The sequence below is a fragment of the Cuculus canorus genome, chromosome 14 (genome assembly GCF_017976375.1).
Source record: "Cuculus canorus isolate bCucCan1 chromosome 14, bCucCan1.pri, whole genome shotgun sequence".
Lineage (NCBI taxonomy): Eukaryota > Metazoa > Chordata > Aves > Cuculiformes > Cuculidae > Cuculus > Cuculus canorus.
The window spans coordinates 1,769,963-1,793,010 of NC_071414.1; the positions used below are offsets into that span (position 1 = coordinate 1,769,963).

A 23,048-nucleotide genomic window follows, 5' to 3' on the forward strand; every position below is an offset into this window, starting at 1 on the left:
GGCGGTGACGTCTTGGCAGGGGCTGCTTGCTCGGCATGACGCTCACCCTGCTGCTGTTCCGCAAGCTGCTGCCTCCAGATAGCGACGGGCTGGGGCTGTGGAGCTGCCTGAGCGGCACGGCCGAGGGAAAGGTGCGACAAGGGGAGAAACACGTCCCTGCCTCCTGCAGGGATTGCTTTGCTGGCCGAGCTCACTTGCTGGAAACCAGTTGCTGCTCTGGGCATCGGCCCAGGTCTTGGAGTGGTGTGAAGGCATCAAACAGGGTTGGTTTTAGGTGCAGTTTGTGCTCAGAGAGAACGTTTAAAGGCCATTAACTTGTTGTGGATGACTGAAAAACTGAACCAGGATTCAAGGAGGTGTTGACACGATGGGATGCAGCATTTTGGCAGAGAAGATGATGGGAATTCTCAGGCTGAGCATCTTAGTGGAGACCCCTGGAGGACCCTGGCCATGGCATTGCCAGAGCTGAGCGATCAGACCTGTTTAGCTGCCACGTGGCGATCAGCGAGGTTGCCGGGCGGACGATCCCTCGAGTGCTTGCTTTGTTCGTGGGGTGACGTCTGTGGTAATGGCTGCGGAGGAGGTGCGGGAGGAGAGCGGACGAGAGGTAACGTGGCTATACACTGGCACCGGAGCCGATTGTGGGACAGGGCGATAGGGGACGGTGCTGTCCTTCCACCCTCTGCTTGGTTTCTCCATCCTCTCCCTCCCTGGCCACCTCTCAACCTATTCAAAGGCAACGTCATGAGAGGGACCAGAGTCTTCAAAGACTCCCAGGATTCATGCCTGCATCCACTGGGAAGTCCTGTGTGGGTGACCTGGGGAGGAAGGGCAGGAGGATGGAAGTGGTGAGGGCAGCAGGAATCTGTCTACCCCAGAACTCTGGCCAGATCACCGTTGTGTCTCATCTTGCACTACATTGGCTGGTGGAGTTGTGTGGGATGGGGAGAGCAACTGGATTGTGGTCAGGAGGGTGGAATGGGGACAGAGGATGCAGAGCCTCTGGACATGTAATGAGCATCCAGCCTGTTTGCACCTTCCTAGCACGGTGTGGGGTTTAGTCCTGCATGGGGACGATCCCCACCAGCTGGGATGGACACAATGGGCCTTTTTGGGAGGGAGAACTCAGGTGCATGGATTCATGCCTGCCATGCACCTAAAGCAGTAGAAGCAGCAGGGTGAGAGAGGGAATTCTGCCACTCTGCTCCACTCTGGTGACACACCGCCTGGAATCCAGTTCTGGAATCTTCAGCACAGGAAGGACATGGAACTGTTGGAGCAAGTCCAGAGGAGGCTATGGAGATGATCCGAGGGCTGGAGCACCTCCCGTATGAGGACAGACTGAGAGAGTTGTGGTAGTTCAGCCTGGAGAAGAGAAGGCTCCAGGAAGACCTTAGAGCAACTTCTAGTCCTGAAAGGGGCTCCAGGAAAGTTGGAGAGGGTCTCTTGATCAGGGAGTGCAGGGATGGGATGAGGGGGAAGAGTTTTCAGCTGAAAGAGGGGAGATTGAGATGGAGATCTTAGGAAGAAATGTTTTGCTGTGAGGGTGGGGAGGCCCTGGCACAGGTTGCCCAGAGCAGTGGTCGCTGGCCCATCCCTGGAGGTGTTCGAGGCAGGTGTCCCTGCCCATGGCAGGGTCTGGAACTGGATGGGCTCTAAGAACCTTTCCAACTTGAATAATTCCATGACTCTATGCTGGCCTCAGGGTAGAGAGGAGCCGTGGTCTCTTCTTTGGGTCGCCTGCGAGGTGCTGCAAAAGCAAGGGCTCATGGTCTAACTACTAAGGTGCTAACAAGGTCCCATAGTGGGATGAGGACTGGAGGGGTGCTGAGGCTGTGGTGGCTGAATCAGGACGAAGACAAGGGTCGTGCTATGCCCAGGGGGAGTATTGGATAGAGAAATGTGGTTGGCTGGGATAATCCAGATGCAGAGTGGGGCGAAAGAAGCTTGACAGCAGTGGAACACCCTCCTTGTCCCAGTTCAGCCCACGTGGGCCCAGGATTTGTCCACAGGAGGGCTGCTGTGCCATCCTCCCTCTCCCCATCCTGCACCCTCAGGTTGTGGTGCTTCAACACCAGAGGCTGTGGGAAAATGAGAGTCTTTCCTTGACAAAGAGTGGGCTGAGTGATCTGGGCTCATTTCACCTGGCACGGCTGAAGGCTGGAACAGAGTTATGGTCCACGAAAGCACACGGTGGGTGGGAACACTCAGGAGGAGAAAGTAATTTATTTTTCAGGACAGCATGTGTGGGCACAAGGAAAATGGGAATAAGCTCACATGACTGCATCTCCTCAGGGCCCCTCATAAACCCAGACCTGTGAGGTCACCCACTTCTAAGCAATAAACTGCCACTAAGGTATTGATTAGCAGAGGCTCGCATGATGCTGCAGCTTGTTGGTCCACCATGAGGAGACCTCTCACCTCCTGCAGCCTTAGGAATGGGTGGCAGGAGCAGTGAGTCTTGCTGCCCATGGCCTTTTCTTGCTATACTTGGTCCATCTTAGGGCCCGTGTCTTTGCCAGGAGAGCAGGCAGATGGGTGGCATCTACGATGCAGTGACCTGAAGTCGTGGTGATGGAAGAGGCTCCTGGGCTCCTGAGAGTTTACTCTTGGCTAGTTGTGGCCAGGGGCAGGAGCCCTCAGCATTGCACAGTTGAACAGCTAGAGGACTTTTAGGTTGCCTTACAGCAATAGAGTGTGGTGGGTAAAATCAACATTTATGCAAATTAATATTTATGTATGACACTTTGTCCACTAGAGAAGGGGTAGGAGGGATTTTAAGGGTTGCCTGTGCTACTCAAGATCTGGGTGGAGAACTGGATGGGGAAGGAATGAGAGGAATAAGCCCAATTTGTAGTGGCAAAGGAGAATTTGTTAAAGCCTCCCAGAGTGAGGACAATGTGACAGAGCACAGGAAGGACAGGGATCTGTCAGAGCAAGTCCAGAGGAGGGCATAGAGATGATCTGAGGGCTGGAGCACCTCCCATATGAGGACAGGAAGACAGAGTTGGGGTTGTTCAGCCTGGAGAAGAGAAGTCTTCATGGAGACCTTAGAGCAGCTTCCAGTGCTGAAAAGGGATCCAGGAAGGTTGAGGGTGGACTCTTGATCAGGGAGTGCAGGGATGGGACAAGGGCCATCCCTGGAGGTGATCAAGGCCAAGTTGGATGGGCTTTGAGGTACCTTCTGACCCAAACCATTCTATGATTCTGTGATGAGGGAGAGTGGGACCCCATGGCTGGAGATCTCAGATGGCTTAGCTCTCCCTTTTTTCAGAAGGAGGGAGAGACAGCTGGCCTGGGGCAGGAGGTTGGGCTGTGAGGTCTCTCGGGGTTTCTTTTCCACCATCTCCTCAGTGCTGTGATCATGGTGTGGGTGTCAGCACCCCTCTCCCCTTCCATATGCTGGTGTGGGAAGGGTCCTGATCTTGCCAAGCCCCACTTCCACCCCTCTGCCCTCCCATTGCCACGGCTCATCACACTAGAACAGCTTCAGAAAGGATGCTGAGGGAAATCGGGGCTGGTTTGCATGTGAGTGAGGTTATTCACCCCAGGGAGGGCAGCAGCTTGCCAGTGCCGGCTTCCCTGAGCAGAATTCCTGTTTGCTCCCTGCTACAGCTGCCAGCGTTTCCCTGAGCTCCCCTCTACCCCTTCATCCTCTGAAACCGCTTCAGAGAGATTATTTTCCGGGGTCGGGACAGGCGGGAGCTCTGCCTGGCAGAGAGCGGCAAGCTGCCGCCACAGCCACAACCAGCTTGGCTCCTTCCCGAGGAAGGAAGGCAGGCGGGAGCCGCGGGGACCGGAGGATGCTCGCTGCGGTCCCCAGCTGCAGGGATGCGGGGTTGCTAGGAGGCAGGTGAAGGTGAAGAGGAGAGCGCTGCGGAGGACCGCAGGCCCAGGTATCGTCGCAGCAGCGGGGATGGGGGACAGCCGGGGGAACCTTCCCTGCACTGGGAAGCGGAGCTGGAGACTGAACAGCTGAGCCCTGAGAACCCTGGGGAGGGAGAATGGGCAAACCCAAGGGAGCTGAGGTGGAGGGAGCGAGCTTGGAGCTGCGGGAGGACGATGCGGGAGCTGCCAGCCGGCTCGGCTCTCTGCCAGCCCGGCTGCCGCGGCTCCTTGCCTTTGCCTTCGCTGGCGGAGGCCCTCGGCTGTGAGTAGTGAGGGATGCGGGAGGCAGCGGGGTAGTGAGGATGCTCGTTGTCCTTCAAGGGCAAGCGGGGGGATGCTGCTCAACACAGAGTCTGGGGATGCCGGGGGACCGGTGCCCTTGGGAAGTTGCCTGCAAGGGACAAGGGAGCGCTGCAGCCCGGGGCCTGCGGAGATGCTGCCACCTCTGCCCTTGGGATGCGTGCGGGGCAGCAGTGTCCTTGGCAGACATCTCGGAGCTGTCTCCAGCCTGCCCTCTCCTCCACGGGGACCCCACCACCATGGACCTTACGGAGCGAGAGATGAAACCTTGACAGCCCACCCCAAGCCTTCTCCAGCATACCTTCTCCTCCAAGGGGACCCCCACCACCATACACCTTGTGGCGCGAAAGATGAGAACTTGGCAGCCCACTGCAAGCTGGGAGCTGGCTCTAGCCCAAGGCATAGGGGAGGAAGAGGAGGAGAAGGAGGATGGGCAGAGGGTGAGCACCGAAGTGTCTGACCCACCTTCCCCCTTCTCCTAGATCCGCATGTCAGACCAGAACAGCACCGACGATGGGGAGACAGACCCCCAGCACAGCCTGTCTATGGTCTTCCTCCTTGTCCTTGTCTTCTTCATCATGGGACTGGTGGGTTTCTTGATTTGCCATGTCCTGAAGAAGAAGGGTTACCGGTGCCGGACTTTCCGGGACGATCTCGACCCAGATAACAAAGACGTGCTGGCGGAGCTCCAGGCCAGTGAGTGCTGGGGTGCTGGGGGCTCAGTGGGGTGCTGGGGGCTCAGCAGGGGTTCGGGCACTGCCTTTCACCCAGCGTGAACCAATGCTCTTTAACCACGCTCGCGGGATGCGTTCGGGGGGTGGGAAGGTTACCTGTCACATGCCGCTGGGTGGGGAAAAAGGGAGGGGTATTGAGAACAGTGTGGTATTCCCTGGGGACTGGGAGCGTGTGCCCCGAAGAGCCCTCTGATCTGCTGGCCTCACAGGCTGGTGGTGCCAGAGAGGTGAGAACAAACATCTGACACTTCCCAAAGCAGCGTTATTACCACAAAATGATTCTGATGAACCTGCCGAATCCTCAGCACCTGGATTATAACCCGTGTTCTCTACAAGGAAAACATCCTCCAGCCAGGGCATCCTCCAGCCTCTGCCCCTTTGCTGTTAGGAGGTCCAGCATGGGGCCAGCATGGTTTCTGCTGAAGGTTATGTCTTCTCCTACTCCCTGTTGTGCTCCTGCAGCCCAGAGGAACAGGGGTGTTTCCTCAGGATCTCTGCCCTGCACTGGAAGTGGATGTTGAGGGTTTCTTTCAATTGCTTACAGTTCTTGGGTGATGGGTTTGGGAAGACAGTGCAGCATCAAGTGCAGGTGTGAGCCAGAGCTTGGTTCAAGCAAGCTCTGTCATTTCGGGGTTTCATGAGGCTCTGCTGGAATGTAGAAGACACATCCCTGCCACTGCTTCCTTCCCTGAACATGGCCAAATGGTGCTACACAACTCCTCTCTATCAGCACTCAGGAGGGTCAGCACTTCCTGCTTCCACTTCTAGTGCACAGGATGGCAACGTGGCTCCCACAGCTACCTTGTGAATGCAGCAGGAGCTTCCAGACAGCCTTGGATGTGCTCCTCTGGCTTCAATGACCTGGCTGTGCATGACTCTAAGGCAGTTTCTGAGCCTTCCAGGATCAGCTTTGGCTGCTGGAGCTTCCACAACCCAGGGGAACATCTCTGTGGGCTTCCAGAAGCAGAGTGGCAACCTCTGACCATGCTCTGACCTGCTCAGAGGAACATCTAACACTGCAGACTGTGCTGATGATCCAGCCAGCTAAGCCTCCTGCCTCCAACAGTGGCCAGAAGCAGGTTGTGATGAATGCTGGGGATGAACACCACAACGGAGCAGCCACTGAGCCAAGTTTCCCCAGCAGACTCTTTTAAGTGTGCAGCTCCAGGGCTTTCTTCATCAGAGCTGGTTTCTCTGTATTTTAATGGGTCCTATTCTTTTCCATGAACTTGTCCTGTTCACTCCTGGAGCCTTCTGCATCCAGGGGCTCCATGCCTGGACTGTGCCCAGGAGGAGCCTTTTCTTTCAACTTGTTTCAAACCTGCTTCTTACTAATTTCCAGTTCTGAAGGACCAAGACAACCCTCTCTCCCTGCACATGTGACTGCTGGTTTCACTGTTTCTTTTCCAGGGTGAGGGACTTGGTGTTCCCCAGGGGCTTCCTGAGGGAACATGAGGCTTCTCTGACCTCTCTGTGGATGTGGCTGCTCCTGGAGAAGGTGAGTTGAAACTCTGAATCCCAGCCCTCAGTGCCATGTTTTCTCCTTTCAGATGAAGAGGAAGAGGTGAATGAGGACACTGTGGAGAAGATTGTGAGATGCATCATCCAAAACGAAGGTGAGCATTTCCTGGGGCTGGCTTGGAGACATGCTGATTGCTTTGGCCAATACATTCCTTGTTTCCTCTCTTCAGCAAACGCGGAGGCCCTCAAGGAGATGCTGGGGGACAATGACGGGGACGTGCCAGTGCCAGTGCCCAGGTGAGGGAAGCCTTTACCTCCTTGTGGCTCTTCTGGAGTAAGGGAGAAGCAGCTTTTGGGCATCACCTTGGTCTGGAGACTTTGCAGCCAGTGCCTTTCCAGCTGGTTATAAAGTATCTTCCCAACTCGAAGTCCTGCTCCCCTGAGGGCTGCAATGAGAACTTCACCCCACTGTCAAGGGGAACAGCCCTTCCTCATCCCTGACTTCACAGGAGGTCCCCTTGAGAGCTGCAGGGATGCTGCACCGAGGTTGGGAAGTCTTTTCCGGATAACATGACCTGTCATGTCCTTCTCCTATTGCAGCCTTTGCCCTCACCGTAACAGCCAGGATGGGGGCCCACCACACCACCACACGGTGCATCTGGGCTCCACGCAGGCCCCCTGCATCCACTGCAGCAAGAGGAAGAGGCACCCACTGCATCGGCAAGGGCGGTCCAAGGAGGGCAAAGGCAGGATGCATCCTGGAGAGACCACTGTCTTCTCGGTGGGCAGGTACTGAGATGAGCCTTGCCAGACACGGCCCATCTGCTCTCATGGAGCAAGCGGTACTGAAAGTCTTCTCAGTTTGCCTCTTCCTTTCCCTTTCCTCACCTGCCCCACACCAGGCACTCGCTTGCTCTTCTCCGTTTAGATGTCTCAGCAGTAGCTCTTCAGCTGGCAGTCCTGAGGACCAAGGTGCCTTCTTCTGCACCTGGAAATGCCTGTGGTATGTGGCAGGCCATGATGCACCGATGGCTTCCCTCCTCCTTCTCCATGAAGGTGACTCAAGCTTGGGTTGTTCTGCTGACTCAGTTCTGGGCAGAGCCCCAAATACATGTCCTTCCAAAGCCTGCTGTCCCAGCTACGTGTGAGCTCCTCAACAGGGGCTGACTTCACTTGTAGGAATTTCATTAAGAGGAGGAGGAGGTGACAGCCAGTCCCAGGTGCAAGTTACCATCCACCACCTTCAGAATGAAAGGGTGGCTGTGCACCTCCAGGTCGGAGTCTCCAATGATGACCGTAATTAGATGTCAGGGGAGGAATATAAGAATAGAGGAGTGTACCCAGTACTTCCTAGAAATACTCTTCCAGTCCCCACCTGGTCTCATCTCAAGAGTCTTCTGAGCTGCCTCCAGTCTGTGCAGTCACTAACCACGTTGCCCCATTCCCCAGCAGAAAGGTTTAGACTGCACAAGACATTAAGGAACGTCTCCACTCCCTACTGCTGTGGTGATTGGGGGAGGGTGACAAGTAACTGCTGGTCCCTGGATGGCCACCCTGGTCAGACACAAAGCTCTGCTGTGTTCAGATCCTGCAGAGGGTCTTCATTCAGGGCTTGAGCCTTGGGGAAGCTGCAAGTTGTGGTCCAGAGAGGAACTTATAGACTCATAGAATGGTTTGGGTTGGAAGGGACCTCAAAGCCCATCTAGTTCCAGTCCACTGCCATGGGCAGGGACACCTCCCACTGGATCAGGTTGCTTAAAGCCCCATCCAACCTGGCCTTGAACACCTCCAGGGATGGGGCAGCCACCACTGCTCTGGGCAACCTGGGCCAGGGCCTCCCCACCCTCACAGGAAAACATTTATTCCTAAGATCTCCATCTCAGTCTTTCCCCTTTCAGCCCAATCATCCTATGGCAATGTCGGCCCAATTCTTTGTAGGATTTAAATCCCCAAATTCCCATCTCACACCTAGGGAAAGGAAGGAGAAGAAGGAAACTCTTCTTCCTAGAAACCTACTTCTCTCAAGTAACAAGAGACAGGACGAGAGGAAATGGCCTCAAGTTGTGCCAGAGGAGGTTTAGATTGGATATTAGGAGAGATTTCTTCGATGACGGAGTGGTGAAGCACTGGCAGAGGCTGCTCAGGGCAGTGGTGGAGTCTCCATCCCTGGAGGGGTTAAAAACTGTGTCACTGTAGCACTTCAGGACATGGTTTAGTAGGTACAGTGGGGTTGAGTTGATGGTTGGACTGGATGTTCTTCATATAATCATAGGATGGTTTAGGTTGGAAGGGACCTTAAACATCACCCAGTTCCAGCCTTAGAGGTCTTTTCCATCCTTAATGATTCCATGATTCTGTGCTTAGCTTGGGGATGCCCAAGGGAGGGGCTCTGATTGTTCTCTAAAACCTCTCAAAGGTGTGTGAGCACTTTGAATGAAGACGGAGACATCTCAGAGGTGTGAAGGGAAGGGCAAGAAGTAACATCTGCGTGTTGCAAAAAGAGAAATCCAGACAAGATGTAGGGAAAAACTGTTTCACCCCGAAATGGTGCAGCCCTGCGACAGGGCCTGGGGGAGTGGAAGCATCTCTATCCTTGGAGAGTTCCAAAACCCGACTCGATAGCGCCCTAGGCAGCAAGATTGAGGATGGGAGTTGGCCCAGTTTTGAGCAGAGGGTTGGATTGGAGACCTCCTGAGGGCTTTTCCCACCTAAATTATTCTATTAAATGATTTACCATTTATCTTAGGGCTTTCTCTAAAGCAGTTGCTGTCAGGGACAGAGCTCATCCACCAAGGGATTTGTGTCTGCCCCTCTGTCCTTGGCCTGACCAGCCACAGCATGTCATGTCCTACTGAACCAAACCCCTCTGTGATGCTGACTGGGGAGGCAGCAAATGCTCTCCTGCCTTTCCTGTCACCATCTGGAGGTTGGTTACGTTACCTCTTGTGCCCCCTCCAGTCTGAACCCTGCCTGCTCTTTTGCATTCTTTCCCAGCTCTTCCAGGCTGATGTTGCGCAATGGCATTACCGTGGAGTGATCCTGCCATCAAATGATCCATTACCATGGAATGATCCAACCACTCATGCCTCCCCCCATCCCTCTTCTGGGACCGGAATGTTCTCTGGTCTTCTGGAATCGCAGTGCTGGTGCCATCTCTCCAGATATCTGGATAGACCTGTAAGGTCACATTTATGCTGCATGCCTGAGCCAAGTGGTACCTGCGAATACCTTGTCTGGAGCTGGACCACTTCTCTTCTTGGCCCTTCTGGCCACGATCAGCACTTCTGATTGCAGTGCCAAGGAGTCCTTGCTCTCCACAGACTGTAGCCCAGTCCTCAGACTGGTGGTGGTCTCCTTCATCTCTGGTGTCTCACCTGGAATCCGTTCTTACCTCTCGGACCTTTCTTCTCAGCCTCTTCCTTCAGGATGGTCGTACTGGCCACTCGCTTGACCTTTGAGTCTTCTTTCGACCCAGTAGTGCTTGAACTTTGTTGCTGAAATTGTGTATTGTGATGATGCTGTCTGGCAGCTGAACCTTAGCAGAGTCAGGGCCATCTGCAGCTTCAGAGGTGACTCAGGCTCAGGGAGAGTGGTTGCTGGGTGAGTCATGGGCTGCATGAGGTCTCTGTGGTGGGATCAGTGTTCTTCGGCTGGTGGACACCAGCTTACTGTGGAAGAGATTTCCCGTCTGCTGGTCGAGCAGTGGCTTGCTTTGCTTATAGGAGGAACCACAGTGTTAGTCATAACCAGCTCACCTGCAATTAAGACTTTTAGGCTTTGTCTACACGTTATCCCTCACAAATCTCAATGTTGTGGTAGATCCCTAACTTGTCTCTTCTTCCCAGGTGCAATATTGCATCATCTCTGGTTATGAATACACCCTTTGTGGGTGACAGCCTAACTCCTGCATCCATTCTCCTGCCCACTTTGGAGCTCTGAGCTGTTACTGGGCACATGGGTGGGTGAACCACCTAGATGCCATCCATGACTCCAGAGGATGGCACACAGAGCGCTCTGGCAGATTAGCCAAACAGCTCCTCCTGGCTTTTGATCCTTGTATCCAAATGTGGTTTGTCCTGCTGAAACCCTGTCCTCGCCTTTACTCAGAGCGTGCTGCTTGCCAAAAACTCTGTCTCTCACTCCCCTGATGGTGTTCGGTCACTAGTTGCAACATCCATGCAACTCTGCATGGCTGTCCGTTCCACATCAGACTCAGCCAGGTTGCATTTTGCCTGACTGAATTGAAACCTGAGTTTCTCTACGAGCTCATTTAGGTTGTATAGAATCATAGAATGGTTTGAGTTGGAAGGGACCTCAAAGCGCATCCAGTACCACCCCCTGCCATGGGCAGGGACACCTCCCACTGGATCCGGTTGCTCCAAGCCCCATCCAACCTGGCCTTGAATACCTCCAGGGATGGGGCAGCCACCACTGCTCTGGGCAACCTGGGCCAGAGCCTCCCCACACTTATGGTGAAGAATTTCTTCCTAAGATCTCATATAAATCTTTCCCCTTCCAATTTATAGGAATTTAATTTTCCCCTTGTCCTATCACTCCATGCCCTTGGCATTTCCAAGAGCTGTGACCCATCTTGCTGCAGGGGGAACATGCTGGAAGGGGTTGCACTGGCCAACATATGGCTGGACGTTTTCTTCCTTCTCTTTCTATTTGTTTTGCCAAAAATGAAGGGCAAAATGGTGTCAGGCCAGTGCAGGGCATGGCTAGAGTCACATCTGTGGTGTAGAATGGGCCTGGAAGGAGAATCAGCACCAGTTGATCACGAAGAGAGGAGATCCAAGGCTAGAGGTATAGCCAAGCTGGAAATACATCTCGGAGAGGGGAGGGAAGGGATTTTGATGAGGCCTTGAGTAGCCTAATGCAGTGGGAGGCCTCCCTGCCCATGGCATGGTGGAACTAGATGGGCTTTAAGGTCCCTTCCAACATAAACCAGTCTATGATTCTATGATCCTGTACCTGTTCCAGGTTTCGTGTCACACACATCGGAAAGAAACCCACTTTCCATGAGCAACAGGATGGGCCCCTGCCTGATGGCAGCCGGGAGCTGAGCACGGAGGAGCTGGAGCACAGCAGCAACCGGCTCCAGCGGGAGCGCAACGGGACTGTCCCCATGGGTGGCCTGCAGAACGGAGACGTCCAGAAGGGTGCCCAGAGCAGCAAGGCTGGGGAGCAAAGCCACTCCACCACTCCAGCCCCGAACACACCAGCCAGCTCTGGCACTCGTGACAGCCGACGGGCGGGCAAGGGGTGCGGCACAGCGGGCTCACTGCAGGATGCTGGCACTGCTCCTGGGAGCACGAGCCGCCAGCGGAAGCTCCTGAGCTACCGGGTTCTGGGAGGGTCGAGTCCCAGCATCCCAGGAGAGCTGGTGCAGGAAGGAGTCAGCATCTGCCTGGAGGAAACCGGACTCGGGTCAGCAGATGAAGTGTCAGATATTCATGGGAGCCTGAGTCTACATGAACAGCCGGATGAGTTGGGAAGAGAAGAAAGCAGCAGAAGACAGCCTGGAGCAGAGGACATGGGGCAGCAGGTAGGTTCCTCCTCTTCGTTGTCCTTATGCAGTCCCCTGGGCTGGAGGGTTTGAAAGGGCATGGCGCAGCACCCCAGCTCTGCTGCTGCCAACAAGATCAGCCAGGAGACACTGCGCGCTGTGTAGCAGGGACAGGCGAGCCAAGGCTTGCACCACGCTGACTGTGGCAGGGAATCTGCCCTGTCCTGCCCACCCTGCTTCCGCTTGCCTTTGCTGATTGCGTTTTCCCATCCATTTCCTAATTTCTGGGGCATCCAGAGTCACTGTGACATCTCCCATCCTGCTGGTACCTGCACCACAGGGGAAAGGCAGGTCACTGGTTGACCTGCATGGGAGGTGCTGCAGGCCAACTGCTCCTTGAGCAAGGGATGCATTTGCCTTTGTGGATGGGCTCTGTCTTCTTCCCCTGATGGTGGTTGCAACATCTGTGTGACTGCATGGCCACCCCTTCCTCACCAGGCTCAGCCAGGTTGCCTTTCACCTGGCTGATTTGACATCTGAGTTTCTGTACCAGCTCATCCAGGTTGCACTCAAGGACATCCATTGGGATTGCTTCTTCTTGATCTGGGGAAACCCCACTGCTGCACATATCTTGGTCTCCCCAAAACTGTAGCTTCATTGCAGTGATGGGTCCAGCAGTTTCCAGGCAGGGACACATGATTCCAGGACCCTTTCTTGCCTTGAGGTCTAGAAATGGTGAAACCAACAGGTCATTCTTTGTTCTTCCATGCCCTGGAGGGACTGGTGCTGGCTGTGCTCAGAGAAGAGAAAAGCCCACCCTTTTTAGGTGGCACCTCCGTATCTCCCAGCCTTTCTACCTCCTCCTTGCTGGAAATGCTTGAGAGCTCCAGGGCAGCACAGGCAAGGAACCCTCTGCTTGGGTGCTGATTGTTCCCAATTTGAGGAATTTGCTCCCTGTCACTGCCTCTGGGCTGTTACCACTGAGCAAATGATGTGGTCAGTGGTGGCAGCAGACACCCAACTCTTTCACGTGCTCATCTGCAGCTCTGCAGTTGGAGAAAAACAGTTTTTGTGGAAGGGGAATGGGGGACGTCACCTGGTGTGGTGTCACCCTACCAAGGTGAGCCTGGGGAAACGTGCCTAGTTAAACGCAGGCAAAGGAAAAAGTGGGAATACACTGTATTTATTGTCCCTCTGCTTTCTGCCAGGCTGGAAGGGTCTGGGCTGCTCCAGGATGGAGGTTTGAGTCATTTTATGGAGAAGGGCAACCCAAGGCAGCTATGCCAGGCAAAGTTGATGCGCTGCATCTCTTGAGACCTGGAGAGGTGGCAACAGGTCCTCCTTTCTCCCATGGCCTCCTACGCCTCAGGTGATGGCCATGGCCCCTCTGATCTCCTGGGAAAGATTTGCATGGAAGACAAGCCCAGGGACACTGATTTTCTCCTCTTTGTTGGCCCCTCTGTGGTGTCAGGCTTTGGGCTGTTGCTTCAGCATGCTCTAGGACACCAGGTCTTAGGAGAATGGCAATGGGACCTCACTGGAATGTTTGCCACTGAGCCTTGGTGCTCCATGGACTACACCTTGTCCCTTCAGTCTCAGCCAGGGCCACCAGGAGGGTTGTTAGCTGCTGCTCAACGTGTCCTGCAGGCAATGGGGTTTGGTCTGTAGTCATCTCCTGAGCCTCAGTGGGGCTATGCACGGTTGCAGTGGACAACAGGGCCCCCTGACTGCCCCTGCTTCCATGGGAACACTGACATCACCACCCTTCCTCCCTCCTGCAGGAGCCGCGCGCTGTGGTGCAAGACCGAGGAGCAACCGTGTGATGTAAGTGCTTGCCCTGGCCCCTGGGGCAACGGCCAGGGTGGGGGGCAGATGTCACAGGCAGTGCTCCTGCCCCAGTTGGGTCACAGCTTGGGGGTCGTGAGAGGGTCAATCCCTTTTCCAAGAGGGTCCATTCCCAACACACTGAGTTAGAATCACAGAATGGTTTGGGTTGGAAGAGACCTCAAAGCCCACCCAGTTCCAACCCACTGCCATGGACAGGGACACCTCTCAGTGGATCAGGGGCTCCAAGCCCCATCCAACCTGGCCTTGAACACCTCCAGGGATGGGGCAGCCACCACTGCTCTGGGCAACCTGGGCCAGAGCCTCCCTACTCTCCTTGTGAAGAATTTCTTCCTGCATGGATATCCTCTTGCCCACATTCCCAACCTAGGCTGGCAGGAGATGCCATGGAGATGAGCCCCATCCTGCCCTTCTCCCCACAGATCCTCTCCGCTCCCAGCTGGAGCGTGGATGGGTGACGCGCAGCCCCCGGCCCCGACGCTGGACTGGGGAGCTCTGCTCCGAGGGGACGGTGGGGCAGCCGGCCCCGGGTGGGCAGCTACGCGCTTGGCATGGCCAGAGCGACGCGCCGACGTTCCCGACAACCGCGTTCGGTGCCAGACCTCATCCCATTGGCAATAGGTACCTGACACCCACCCACCGCACCCGCCCTGGACACCCCCCTGGACACCCCACTGGACAATGTGGGGCTGGGCAGGGCCAGGACAGCCCCCCCAGTCCCTGCTGCCCACCCGGTCCCTGCAGCCCCCTCAGTGCTAGGGGAAAGATGCGTGCGATGGGGCTGCAACAAGGGGCAGGGATGGAGGCAGCAGCTCGACCCCCAAGCTGGGGTGGGGGGCAGCCCCCACCCAGCACCTTCACTGCAGAGCACAGCCCCCTCCGGGGGCACCCCCGCCACACACAGCGGTCACAGGCACAAATCCTGCACTGGTGAGGTCCCCAGGAGATGCCGGCGGTGAAAGATCACAGGAGGGGCTGGAGCCGAGTGCTGGGGGCAGGATTGGACCCTGCAGGCCAGCGGGCAGCCCCCCCCCGGCGAGCTTTGGTGTGGAACCCCACTGTACATAGATGAGCTAAAACCATTAAAGCTGCTGACCCCTGTGGCAGAGTGAACTGGTTTTATTGGGGCACAGCTCCCCCCTGGCCACCTCCGCCTCGGGGGAGATGCTGAGGGGCAGGGGCGGTCCTGGGTAGCCCTCAGGAGAACCAGGGTGCAGGGACAGTGCCAGGCAGGAGCTGGGGGAGAGGGTGCCCAGCTGTGGCACTGAGCACCCCAATGAAGGATGCACCCCAATAAAGGATGCTCTGTGTAGTACGGAGATGCAGGAGCACTGTGCAAGCAGCACCAGGCAGGATGCGGCCCCCAGAGAGACCAGCTCGGGGCACGGGGCAGCGCCAGTCCCTGCTGCCAGGCCAGCAGCTTGCGGTGAAGCTTTTTGGGGCGCGGAGACAGACAGGGGGACCTGCAGGGTCAGCTCAAGTGCAGCTCAGGGTCGGGCTCGGGGGCTCTGACGGGTGGTGGAGGGGGTGCCCGGAGCTGCGGAGAGAGAAGTGCCAACAAACTCACGTTGCTTGTTCCCTTTTAGAGCCTCCCCAAAGCACACGGGGGGCACTGTGCCCTGTTCCAGGAGGGCTGGGGGCGGAGTTGGGGGGCACAGCATTACTGGGATGGGGCTTACCGGCCGGAGCCGAGTGGCTGCCAGGTCTGGAGAGCTCTGCCCGCTGCCCGTGCCATCCTGCCGGCAACCTGGAAGGGGCTGGAGGCTCAGCCCAGCTCTCTGCATGGCTCCCAGCCCCTCAACCTCTTTCCCAGCTCCCTCAGCTCCTTTCCCAGTCCCTCTCCCAGTACCCCAAGCCCTTTCCCAGTCCAAGCCCCTTTCCCAGCTTCCCCAGCCCCTTTCCCAGCCCCTTTCCCAACCCCTTTCCCAGCTCCCCCAGCCCCTTTCCCAGCCCCTCAACCCCTTTCCCAGCTCCCCCAGTTCTCCCAACTCTCACCTCCCAGTGGTGTGTCAGGAGAGGGGCTGGGGGCCAGGCTGACCCCAGGCACGAGGCCAGGAGGGGAGAAGGGTGGTGGGGACGGCGATGGCAGCTCCTGCAAAGACACAGCCCGGAGGGATGAGAACAGCGGAAAGGGGGGTGTTTCCCTTCAGCAGCCAGGGCACAGTTTGGGGGGCTGCCCCACACCGAGAGGACACAATGACCCCCTCCACCACCAACCTGCCCAGCCGCTTCCCGGCCACCGGTGAGCTCCTCCACCACCAGGGAGGGGAAAACGCCGATGCGGCCATTGAAGTCACCCGTCCAGAAGCCATCGTCCACCTCGCCGGGGGCCCGGGGCAGCACGCGGATGATGGCCCCCTCGGGGAAGCTCAGCTCCTCAGGGCTCTGCCCCTCGTAGTCGTACAGAGCTCGCACCAACCAGGCTGCGGGGAGGATGGGGTGGTGGGATCAGCACCCATGAGGGACCTGTCCCCCTCCCCAGGCTGGCAGGGACGGCTCAGCACTCACCTCCCGGCTCCAGCACCAGCTCCGCGGCGATGATGCTGGAGAGCTGGCGGTGCAACGCTGAGGGGCCTGGGGGGCTGGCCCCAGCCCCCGGCTCGCCACCCAGGGACAGCAGGTACTTCTCGGGGACATAGCCAACCTGGCCTGCCTTGTTCTGAGCCTGAGGGGACAAAAATCATGTAACCATCCACACCCAAACAGCCAAAATACGTCCCCAACACATGGGGAGGGGGCTCAGCCCACTCGCACCTTCACCCACTCCTCTGCATCCCCATCCTCGATGACTTCCAGCTCCTCGCCTTGGGTGATGGACAGCTCGTCCGCCTGGCAGCCCTGAGGGGGACAGGGGACAAAGTGGCTGAGGGCACAGGCCCTGGGCATGGAGGGTGAGGGGTGGCAGCCGTGGCCATACCTGGTACCCGAAGATCACCCGGCAGGTGTAGGGGTAGGTGCGAGCAGCTGGGCTGGGCTCATCGTCCTCGTCTGGCTCGTCACTGTCCTCGTAGTCATCGAACTCGGCCAGATCCAACCCCGTGGGGGCCTCCTCACCTGTCCCCACCATAGCCCCCGCCAGCCAAGCATCCACGTCCAGCCCTGCTGCCCGCAGCAGCGCCAGCCGGGCCTCTGCCTTCACCCGGCTGACCTGGGGGAGCAGGGGTGCACATCATCAAGGCCTAAGGGGACACCCATGGGGTAGGGGACAGCCCAGCAAGCCCTGTCACTCCTGCTCCCCTACGTGTTTGCCAACGTGTCAGAGCATCCCCAGCACTGCAACCCCAGTGCCACATCCCAACCAACACATTCCCCAGTGCCGCATCCCAGCGACCACATCCCTGAGTGCCGTATCCCAGCCACTGCATCCCCAGCACTGCATCCCCAGCACCGCATCCTGAGCCGCTGCATTGCCAACACTGCATTCCAGCTGCTGCATTTCCAGCCGCTGCAACCCCAACGCTGCAACCCCTCTGCCACATCCCAGCCATCACACTTCCCCATCCCTGTGTCCCCTCCTCCCAAGAGGTAACAACCTTAAGGTCATCCCGAGTTGGAAGAACCCACCTCTGCCTTCCGAATGTTCTCCTTCGCTTCTTCCACCTGCCTCTCCATGGCGGCCACCTCAGCCTCCGGGACCTGCTGCCGCCTGCTCTCCAGCCGCTGCAGCACCTGGGTGGGTGCCTACAGCTCAGTGGGGCAGTGGGGGCTGGTGGAGTGGCAGGGAAAGCCCCTCCTTGAGTCCTTCCGTGGGGAAGGACAGCACCCACCTCGTTGCTGAGCGCTTTGTTTTTGCGGTCCCGAGCCACCCGCATGGCCCAGCGCCGTGCCTCCTTCTCCAGGCTGGCCCCATCGTCCCCTGGTGGCAGCAGGGACACCTGGGTGAGGGACAGGGTGGCTGAAAAGGGTCTATGTGGCATCCCTACTGTAATCATAGAATCCTGGAATGATTTGGGTTGGAAGGGACCTCAAAGCCCATCCAGTTCCATCCCCCTGCCATAGACAGGGACATCTCCAACTAGATGAGGTTGGTCCAAGCCCCATCCAAACTGGCCTTCAACACCTCCAGGGATGGCACAGCCACCACTGCTCTGGGCAATCTGGGTCAGGGCCTCCCCACCCTCACAGGAAAACATTCCTTCCCAAGATCTCATCTCAATCTCCCGTCTTTCAGCTGCAAACCATTCCCCCTCATTCTATCCCTGATCAAGGAGCTTTCCTGGAGCCCCTTTCCAGTACTAGAAGCTGCTCTAAGGTCTCCTGGCAGCTTTCCCTTCTCCAAGCTGAACAATCCCAACTCTCTTAGCCTGTCCTCATATGGGAGGTGCTCCAGCCCCTGGATCATCTTCGTGGCCTCCCCTGGACTCGCTCCAACAGCTCCATGTCCTTCCTGTGCTGAAGACTCCAGAACTGGACACAGGGCTCCAGGTGGGGTCTCACCAGAGCGGAGCAGAGGGGCAGAATCTCCTCCTCACCCTGCTGGTCCCACTGCTTCAGATGCAACCCAGGATGCTGTTGGTTTCTGGGATAAATAATGTGTCCCCCCACACCTACCTCCTCCACCCTGGTGAGCTGGAAGCGCTGCTCAGGGCCCAGGGCAAAGGCAGGATGGTCCTGCAGGAAGAGGAGGAGGTCCTGCTCCCGGCATACCTGTGGCAGGAGAGCAGTGTGGGGCTGGGGAACTTATTCATCCTCTCCTGCCCCTCCACTGCTCTTGTGATGGGTGCTGTTACCCGCACAGATGCCTCTGCAACTCCCTGGAACCAGTCCCGCGTGGCACGACACGTCTCCACCTCTGTCCTGCTGGCCGCTGACAAGTGCTCCCGCAGCCGCTCGTAGAGGTCACCATCCAGTGCCTGTAGTGAAGAGGGTGGGAAACGCTCCCGGCACTGCCCACATTTCTCGGGGAGCATTCCTGATCCCCCTAGAGCAGCATCCCTGAGCCCCCACCACTGGGGCCCTTTCTACTGTACCCCCTGGCAGCAGCACCAGGGAGGTGCTTCGTGTGGGACCCTGGGGAGGGGACACGGTGGGTTTGGGCAGGTCCTACCTGGATGGCAGCAGGCAGCTCTACGCGCTGGTAGTGCTCCAGGTGGGCGGTGGCAGCCACCAGGGCAAAGACGTACTCATTCTGCACCCCTGCGAGCTGCCTCGAGTGCTCGGCCAGGCGTGCGGAGAACTGCGGGGACACAGAGGGAAGGGCTTGGTGACAGGGACCATTCTGCTTGGGGACCCTGCCAGCTCCCTGTGCTGCCGACCTTGGCGCTGAGCTTTTGCAGGCTGGCTTTGGTGTGAAATATCCTTCGGTCACTCTTCCGGAGCCTGGGAAAGATGGGAAGGGGGACATGAGGCCACCTCACGGTCACAGTAGCCCCCTCACCGCTGTTCCCTCTCCTCACCGAGCCTCCACATCAGCCGCCTTGTCCTTTGCCACCTCGCTGCTCCGCTGAAGGTGGGTGAACTGCTTCTTGGCCTTGTCCAGCTCCTTTACCGTCTCCAACAGCTCCGCCTGCGCCTTCTGCAGCCGCTCAATGCCCTGTGGGGAGCGTCAGCCTTGGGGGGACAGGCGTCTCCCCTGCCCAGGCATGGGGAACATGTCCTCGCCCTGGTACCTTCTTGAGCATCCTTTCCTTGGAGAGACGGGCGGTGCGGGCGGCCTCCGAGGAGAGGGCACGGTAGCTCTCTGAGGCAGTGACACGGACCTGTCCGGCGTGTGCGGTTCCCTCGATGACGCCCTTCCAGACGGCGACCGCGCTCCTGCAGGTGTCAGGGTTAAGACAGGGCAGGGTCCTCTCCTTCCAGCTACCACGATCCCCTCTTGCAGATGTCCCAAATGGGCTGCATCCCCAGGACGCCTGAATCCTGGCTGGCATTGAGCATCTCCCAGCTTCGAAGGCCACACATGGGTGCAGCCAACCCCGTCCCTTCGTCCCCATCCCTGTCCCCATCGCACCTCGAGTCACCAGCCTCGCTGCGGCCCCGCTGCCAGTCCCTCTTCACGAACTGGCTTGCCAGCCTCTGCAGCGCCTGCGGACAGAGCCACCATCACCAGCACACCCCAGTCCCGCCAGGCACCCCAGCACGCTGCCGTCCCACCCCGGGGCTGACACGGTGCTCTCCCACACTGGCTGCCCACCTCGGGGTGTCCTCAGAGCAGGAAGAGGGATCCACCCAGGGGGGTGGTGTCCACAATGCCTTGGTGTCAGCAGGGACTCCATTAGGTTGCCCAGAGAAGCCATGGAAGCCCCATCCCTGGAGGTGTTCAAGGCCAGGCTGGATGGGGCTTGGAGCAACCACATCCAGTGGGATGTGTCCCTGCCCATGGCAGGGGGGTGGAACTGGATAGGCTTTGAGGTCTCTTCCAATCCAAATCATTCCATGATCCTAAGATCATGTTCCCCATGGGAAAACCTCTTTGGGAAGCAGCCACCACCAGAAGAAGATGCCCGTGCTGTGGATTTTGGGACAGAGTATTGGGAAGGGGACACCAGTGAGGGACACTGGCTGCAGAGTCAGAGTAGAGGAGCCCCCAGCAAAGCCAAGCACAGCACGACCTCAGTTCTGGGGATCAGTCCTCCCCCCAGTGTGGGGTGAGGAGGATGCGGGGTGGCTTCGTGCCTGCCTTCATGGGCCAGGGAATGCATTGATGCTGCAGGGTGTCCCTGGGGGATGCTGCGGGGACATCTCACTGAGCACAACCAGCTCTGACATTTAAGAGCAGAGTCCTGCGATGACCCAGCAGACAGCAAAACCGGCTGGTTTCCTCCCTCTCCGCAAGGTTTTCCCTTCGTGTGCCCAAAACACACAAGGTTAGGGCCATGCTGTGCTCAGTAAAGCCCCCCAGTGTATTCTCTAACGTGGTTGGTCCTCCCCCAGCAAGGAAAACACTGAGTCCATCTGTCTTCAGCCTCTGTGGCCAGCACAGAGCAGCCAAGGCCTGCTTGACTCCGAGATTTGTGGGGAAGATGGGGCTCAGGGCTCCCTTCTCCCCGGCATATCAACCCCAAAACCAGCAGCACCTCCATACCTGCCCATACTCCCTGTCGAGGGCGGCTCTCTGCTTGCTGTAGGACCTGTGGGGAGAGGGCATGGGGGCAGGCAGGGACCCAGGCAGGGGGACAGGGATGGGTCACCCCTGCCATCACCCCTGAGCCACTGGGATGTCCCCATCTGGCCACACCAGTGGGTGATGGAGCCCGTGACCTCAAGGCGGCAGCTCAAGGTGAGCTGTGCTGGACAGGCTATCCCCCTCTCATACATGTGATGAGCTGGCCCAGCCTCAGCTCGCACTGGGGTGGGCGATATACACGTGGGAACCCTACCTGATGTCCTCCAGCAGCTCCACGTCCCGCTGCTGCTTGCCCTGCAGCCCTGAGAGCTGCTCCAGGAGGTGGACCCGCACCTCCTGCGTGAGCTTCACCTGCGGGACAGTATCGGGATGGAATGCGGGGTCAACACCAGGATGGGATGCGGGATGGCACTGGGATGGGATGAGGGATGGCACTGGGATGGGACACAGGGACGGCACCAGGATGGAATGAGGGATGGCACTGGGATGGGATGCAGGGACAGCACTGGGATGGCATGAGGGATGGCACTGGGATGGGATGAGGGATGGCACCGGGATAGGATGCGGGATCAGTACTGGGATGGGACACAGGGACGGCACCAGGATGGAATGAGGGATGGCACTGGAATGGGATGCAGGGACAGCACCTGGATGGGATGCGGGATGGCACCGCAATGGGATGAGGGACAGCACGGGGATGGGATGCGGGATGGCATTGAGAAGGGATGTGGGATCAGTACTGGGATCGGATGCGGAGACAGCACAGGGACGGATGCTGGCTTAGGGGAGAGCGCTGCTCCCGCCGCCCCCGGTCCAAGTCCCCACCGTCCCCGGATGCCTCTTTCCCAGCCCCGCGGCGAGGTCACACGGGGCGACTCCCGCTCCCGGCCCCGATGGGGGATCCAGTCCCAATCCCCTGGTCCCGATCGCTCCCGGTCCCCTCCCTCGGCCCCGCGCTCACCTTACGCGGCGGCGGCTGCATCGTTCCCCGCCCTCGGGACCCGCCGAGCCCGGAACTGCCGAGCCCTGACCACGCCCACCTCATGACCACGCCCACATCATGACCACGCCCTCTTATCAAACGACCGTCGTCCTATCTACGTGGCCACGCCCCTTCCCACACGAACCACTCCCCTTTCATGGTCAAACCACGCCCACACACCCTCAGTCACCGCCCCCCCGCTAGGCAAACCGCGCCCACCTCGCCCCTCCCGGCAAGCCCCGCCCCTGCGGTGCCTGCGCGCCGCCTGCCGGTCAGTACTGCGCATCGCACCGGGGGGGGACGACGGACGACAGGGGACACGGAGACACGAAGAGAAAGGGGCGAGGGGACAGGGGGGTATGGGGACAGAGGGACATAGGGACACAAAGGGACATGGGGACGGAGGGACATGGGGACAGAGAGGCATAGGGGCACAATGAGAAAGGGACATGGGGATTTGTGGACATGGGGACAGAGGGACATGGGGACAGAGGGACATGGGGACCGCGAGGCATAGTGACACAAAGAGAAAGGGGCATGGGGACATGGGGATATGGGATCATGGGGACAGAGTGACACAAAAGGACACAAAGGGACATGGGGACAGAGGGACATGGGGAGGTAGGGAGATGGAAGCAGACTGATGTGGGGAGAGGGGGAGATGGGGACGTGGTGACAGAGGGACATGGGGACATGAGGAAGTAGGGAGATGGGGACAGAGAGGTATGGGGAAAGGGGGAGAGGAGGACAAAGGGACATGGGGACAGAGGGACATGGGGACATAGGGACAGGGGCATGAGGCAGTGGGGAGGTGGGGAGATGGCGACAGAAGGGTATGGGGATAAAGGGAGATGGGGACAGAGAGACAGAGGCACAGGGGACATGGAGACATAGGGACAAGGGTACAGAGGGACATGGGGACAGGGGGACAAAAGGACATAGGGACACGGGATAGAGGGACATGGGGACAGGGGGACAAAAGGACATAGGGACACAGGGGATAGAGGGACATGGGGACGGGGCACATGGGGACAGGGAGACAAAAGGACGTAGGGACAGGGGTAGATGGGGAGAGGGGGAGATGGGGACAGAGGGACACGAGGAGGTGGGGAGGTGGGGCTATGGGGACACAGGCACACAGAGACAGGGGGACGTGGGAACACGGGGGCATAAGGACACAAGAGAGGTGGGAACATCCGGAGATGGGGATCTGAGGACACGGGGACACAAGGAAATAGGGACAGAGGGACATGAGGAGGTGGG

General features: G+C 58.1%; 2 protein-coding genes across 6 annotated transcripts in view; one reads left to right on the plus strand and one right to left on the minus strand.

The window, feature by feature from the left end:
* The window catches only part of RELL2 (RELT like 2), a 17,917-nt gene extending 3,090 nt beyond the window's left edge, over nucleotides 1-14,827 (plus strand). For 2 of the 5 annotated variants that reach the window (XM_054079356.1, XM_054079354.1), the window contains exons 2-8: nucleotides 4,671-4,884; nucleotides 6,473-6,538; nucleotides 6,614-6,680; nucleotides 6,984-7,172; nucleotides 11,367-11,931; nucleotides 13,674-13,716; nucleotides 14,160-14,827. In XM_054079356.1, the coding sequence (XP_053935331.1) occupies nucleotides 4,677-4,884; nucleotides 6,473-6,538; nucleotides 6,614-6,680; nucleotides 6,984-7,172; nucleotides 11,367-11,931; nucleotides 13,674-13,715 (1,137 nt within the window). In that variant the 5' untranslated portion in view covers nucleotides 4,671-4,676 and the 3' untranslated portion in view covers nucleotide 13,716; nucleotides 14,160-14,827. Of the gene's footprint in view, nucleotides 1-165; nucleotides 608-1,756; nucleotides 3,897-3,956; nucleotides 4,151-4,670; nucleotides 4,885-6,472; nucleotides 6,539-6,613; nucleotides 6,681-6,983; nucleotides 7,173-11,366; nucleotides 11,932-13,673; nucleotides 13,717-14,159 lie in introns of those variants that run through there. The other 3 variants (XM_054079353.1, XM_054079355.1, XM_054079357.1) reach the window with 3 other exon arrangements.
* Nucleotides 14,828-14,845: 18 nt separating this feature from the next.
* On the minus strand, nucleotides 14,846-21,854 carry FCHSD1 (FCH and double SH3 domains 1). The gene is made up of 19 exons (XM_054079358.1): nucleotides 21,765-21,854; nucleotides 21,057-21,154; nucleotides 20,762-20,807; nucleotides 19,688-19,761; nucleotides 19,347-19,491; nucleotides 19,134-19,270; nucleotides 18,993-19,056; nucleotides 18,785-18,913; nucleotides 18,468-18,590; nucleotides 18,289-18,384; nucleotides 17,505-17,612; nucleotides 17,302-17,406; nucleotides 16,655-16,885; nucleotides 16,492-16,575; nucleotides 16,246-16,402; nucleotides 15,955-16,160; nucleotides 15,733-15,829; nucleotides 15,417-15,484; nucleotides 14,846-15,274 (listed from the first exon to the last, which is right to left on the minus strand). Exons 1-19 carry the CDS (start codon nucleotides 21,846-21,848, stop codon nucleotides 15,209-15,211), a joined length of 2,118 nt encoding a protein of 705 aa, XP_053935333.1. The 5' UTR covers nucleotides 21,849-21,854; the 3' UTR covers nucleotides 14,846-15,208.
* Between the last annotated feature and the right edge of the window lie 1,194 nt (nucleotides 21,855-23,048).

Bases quoted from the DNA above. Each gene is read 5' to 3' on its own strand.
- FCHSD1 (XM_054079358.1), bottom strand. From the start codon at position 21,848: ATGAGGTGGGCGTGGTCAGGGCTCGGCAGTTCCGGGCTCGGCGGGTCC. The intron at 20,808-21,056 runs GTAGGGTTCCCA...CTCTCCCCACAG, and splicing joins GAGCTGCTGGAGGACATCAG to GTCCTACAGCAAGCAGAGAG. The intron at 19,271-19,346 runs GTACCAGGGCGA...CGCTCCCCACAG, and splicing joins AGGAAAGGATGCTCAAGAAG to GGCATTGAGCGGCTGCAGAA.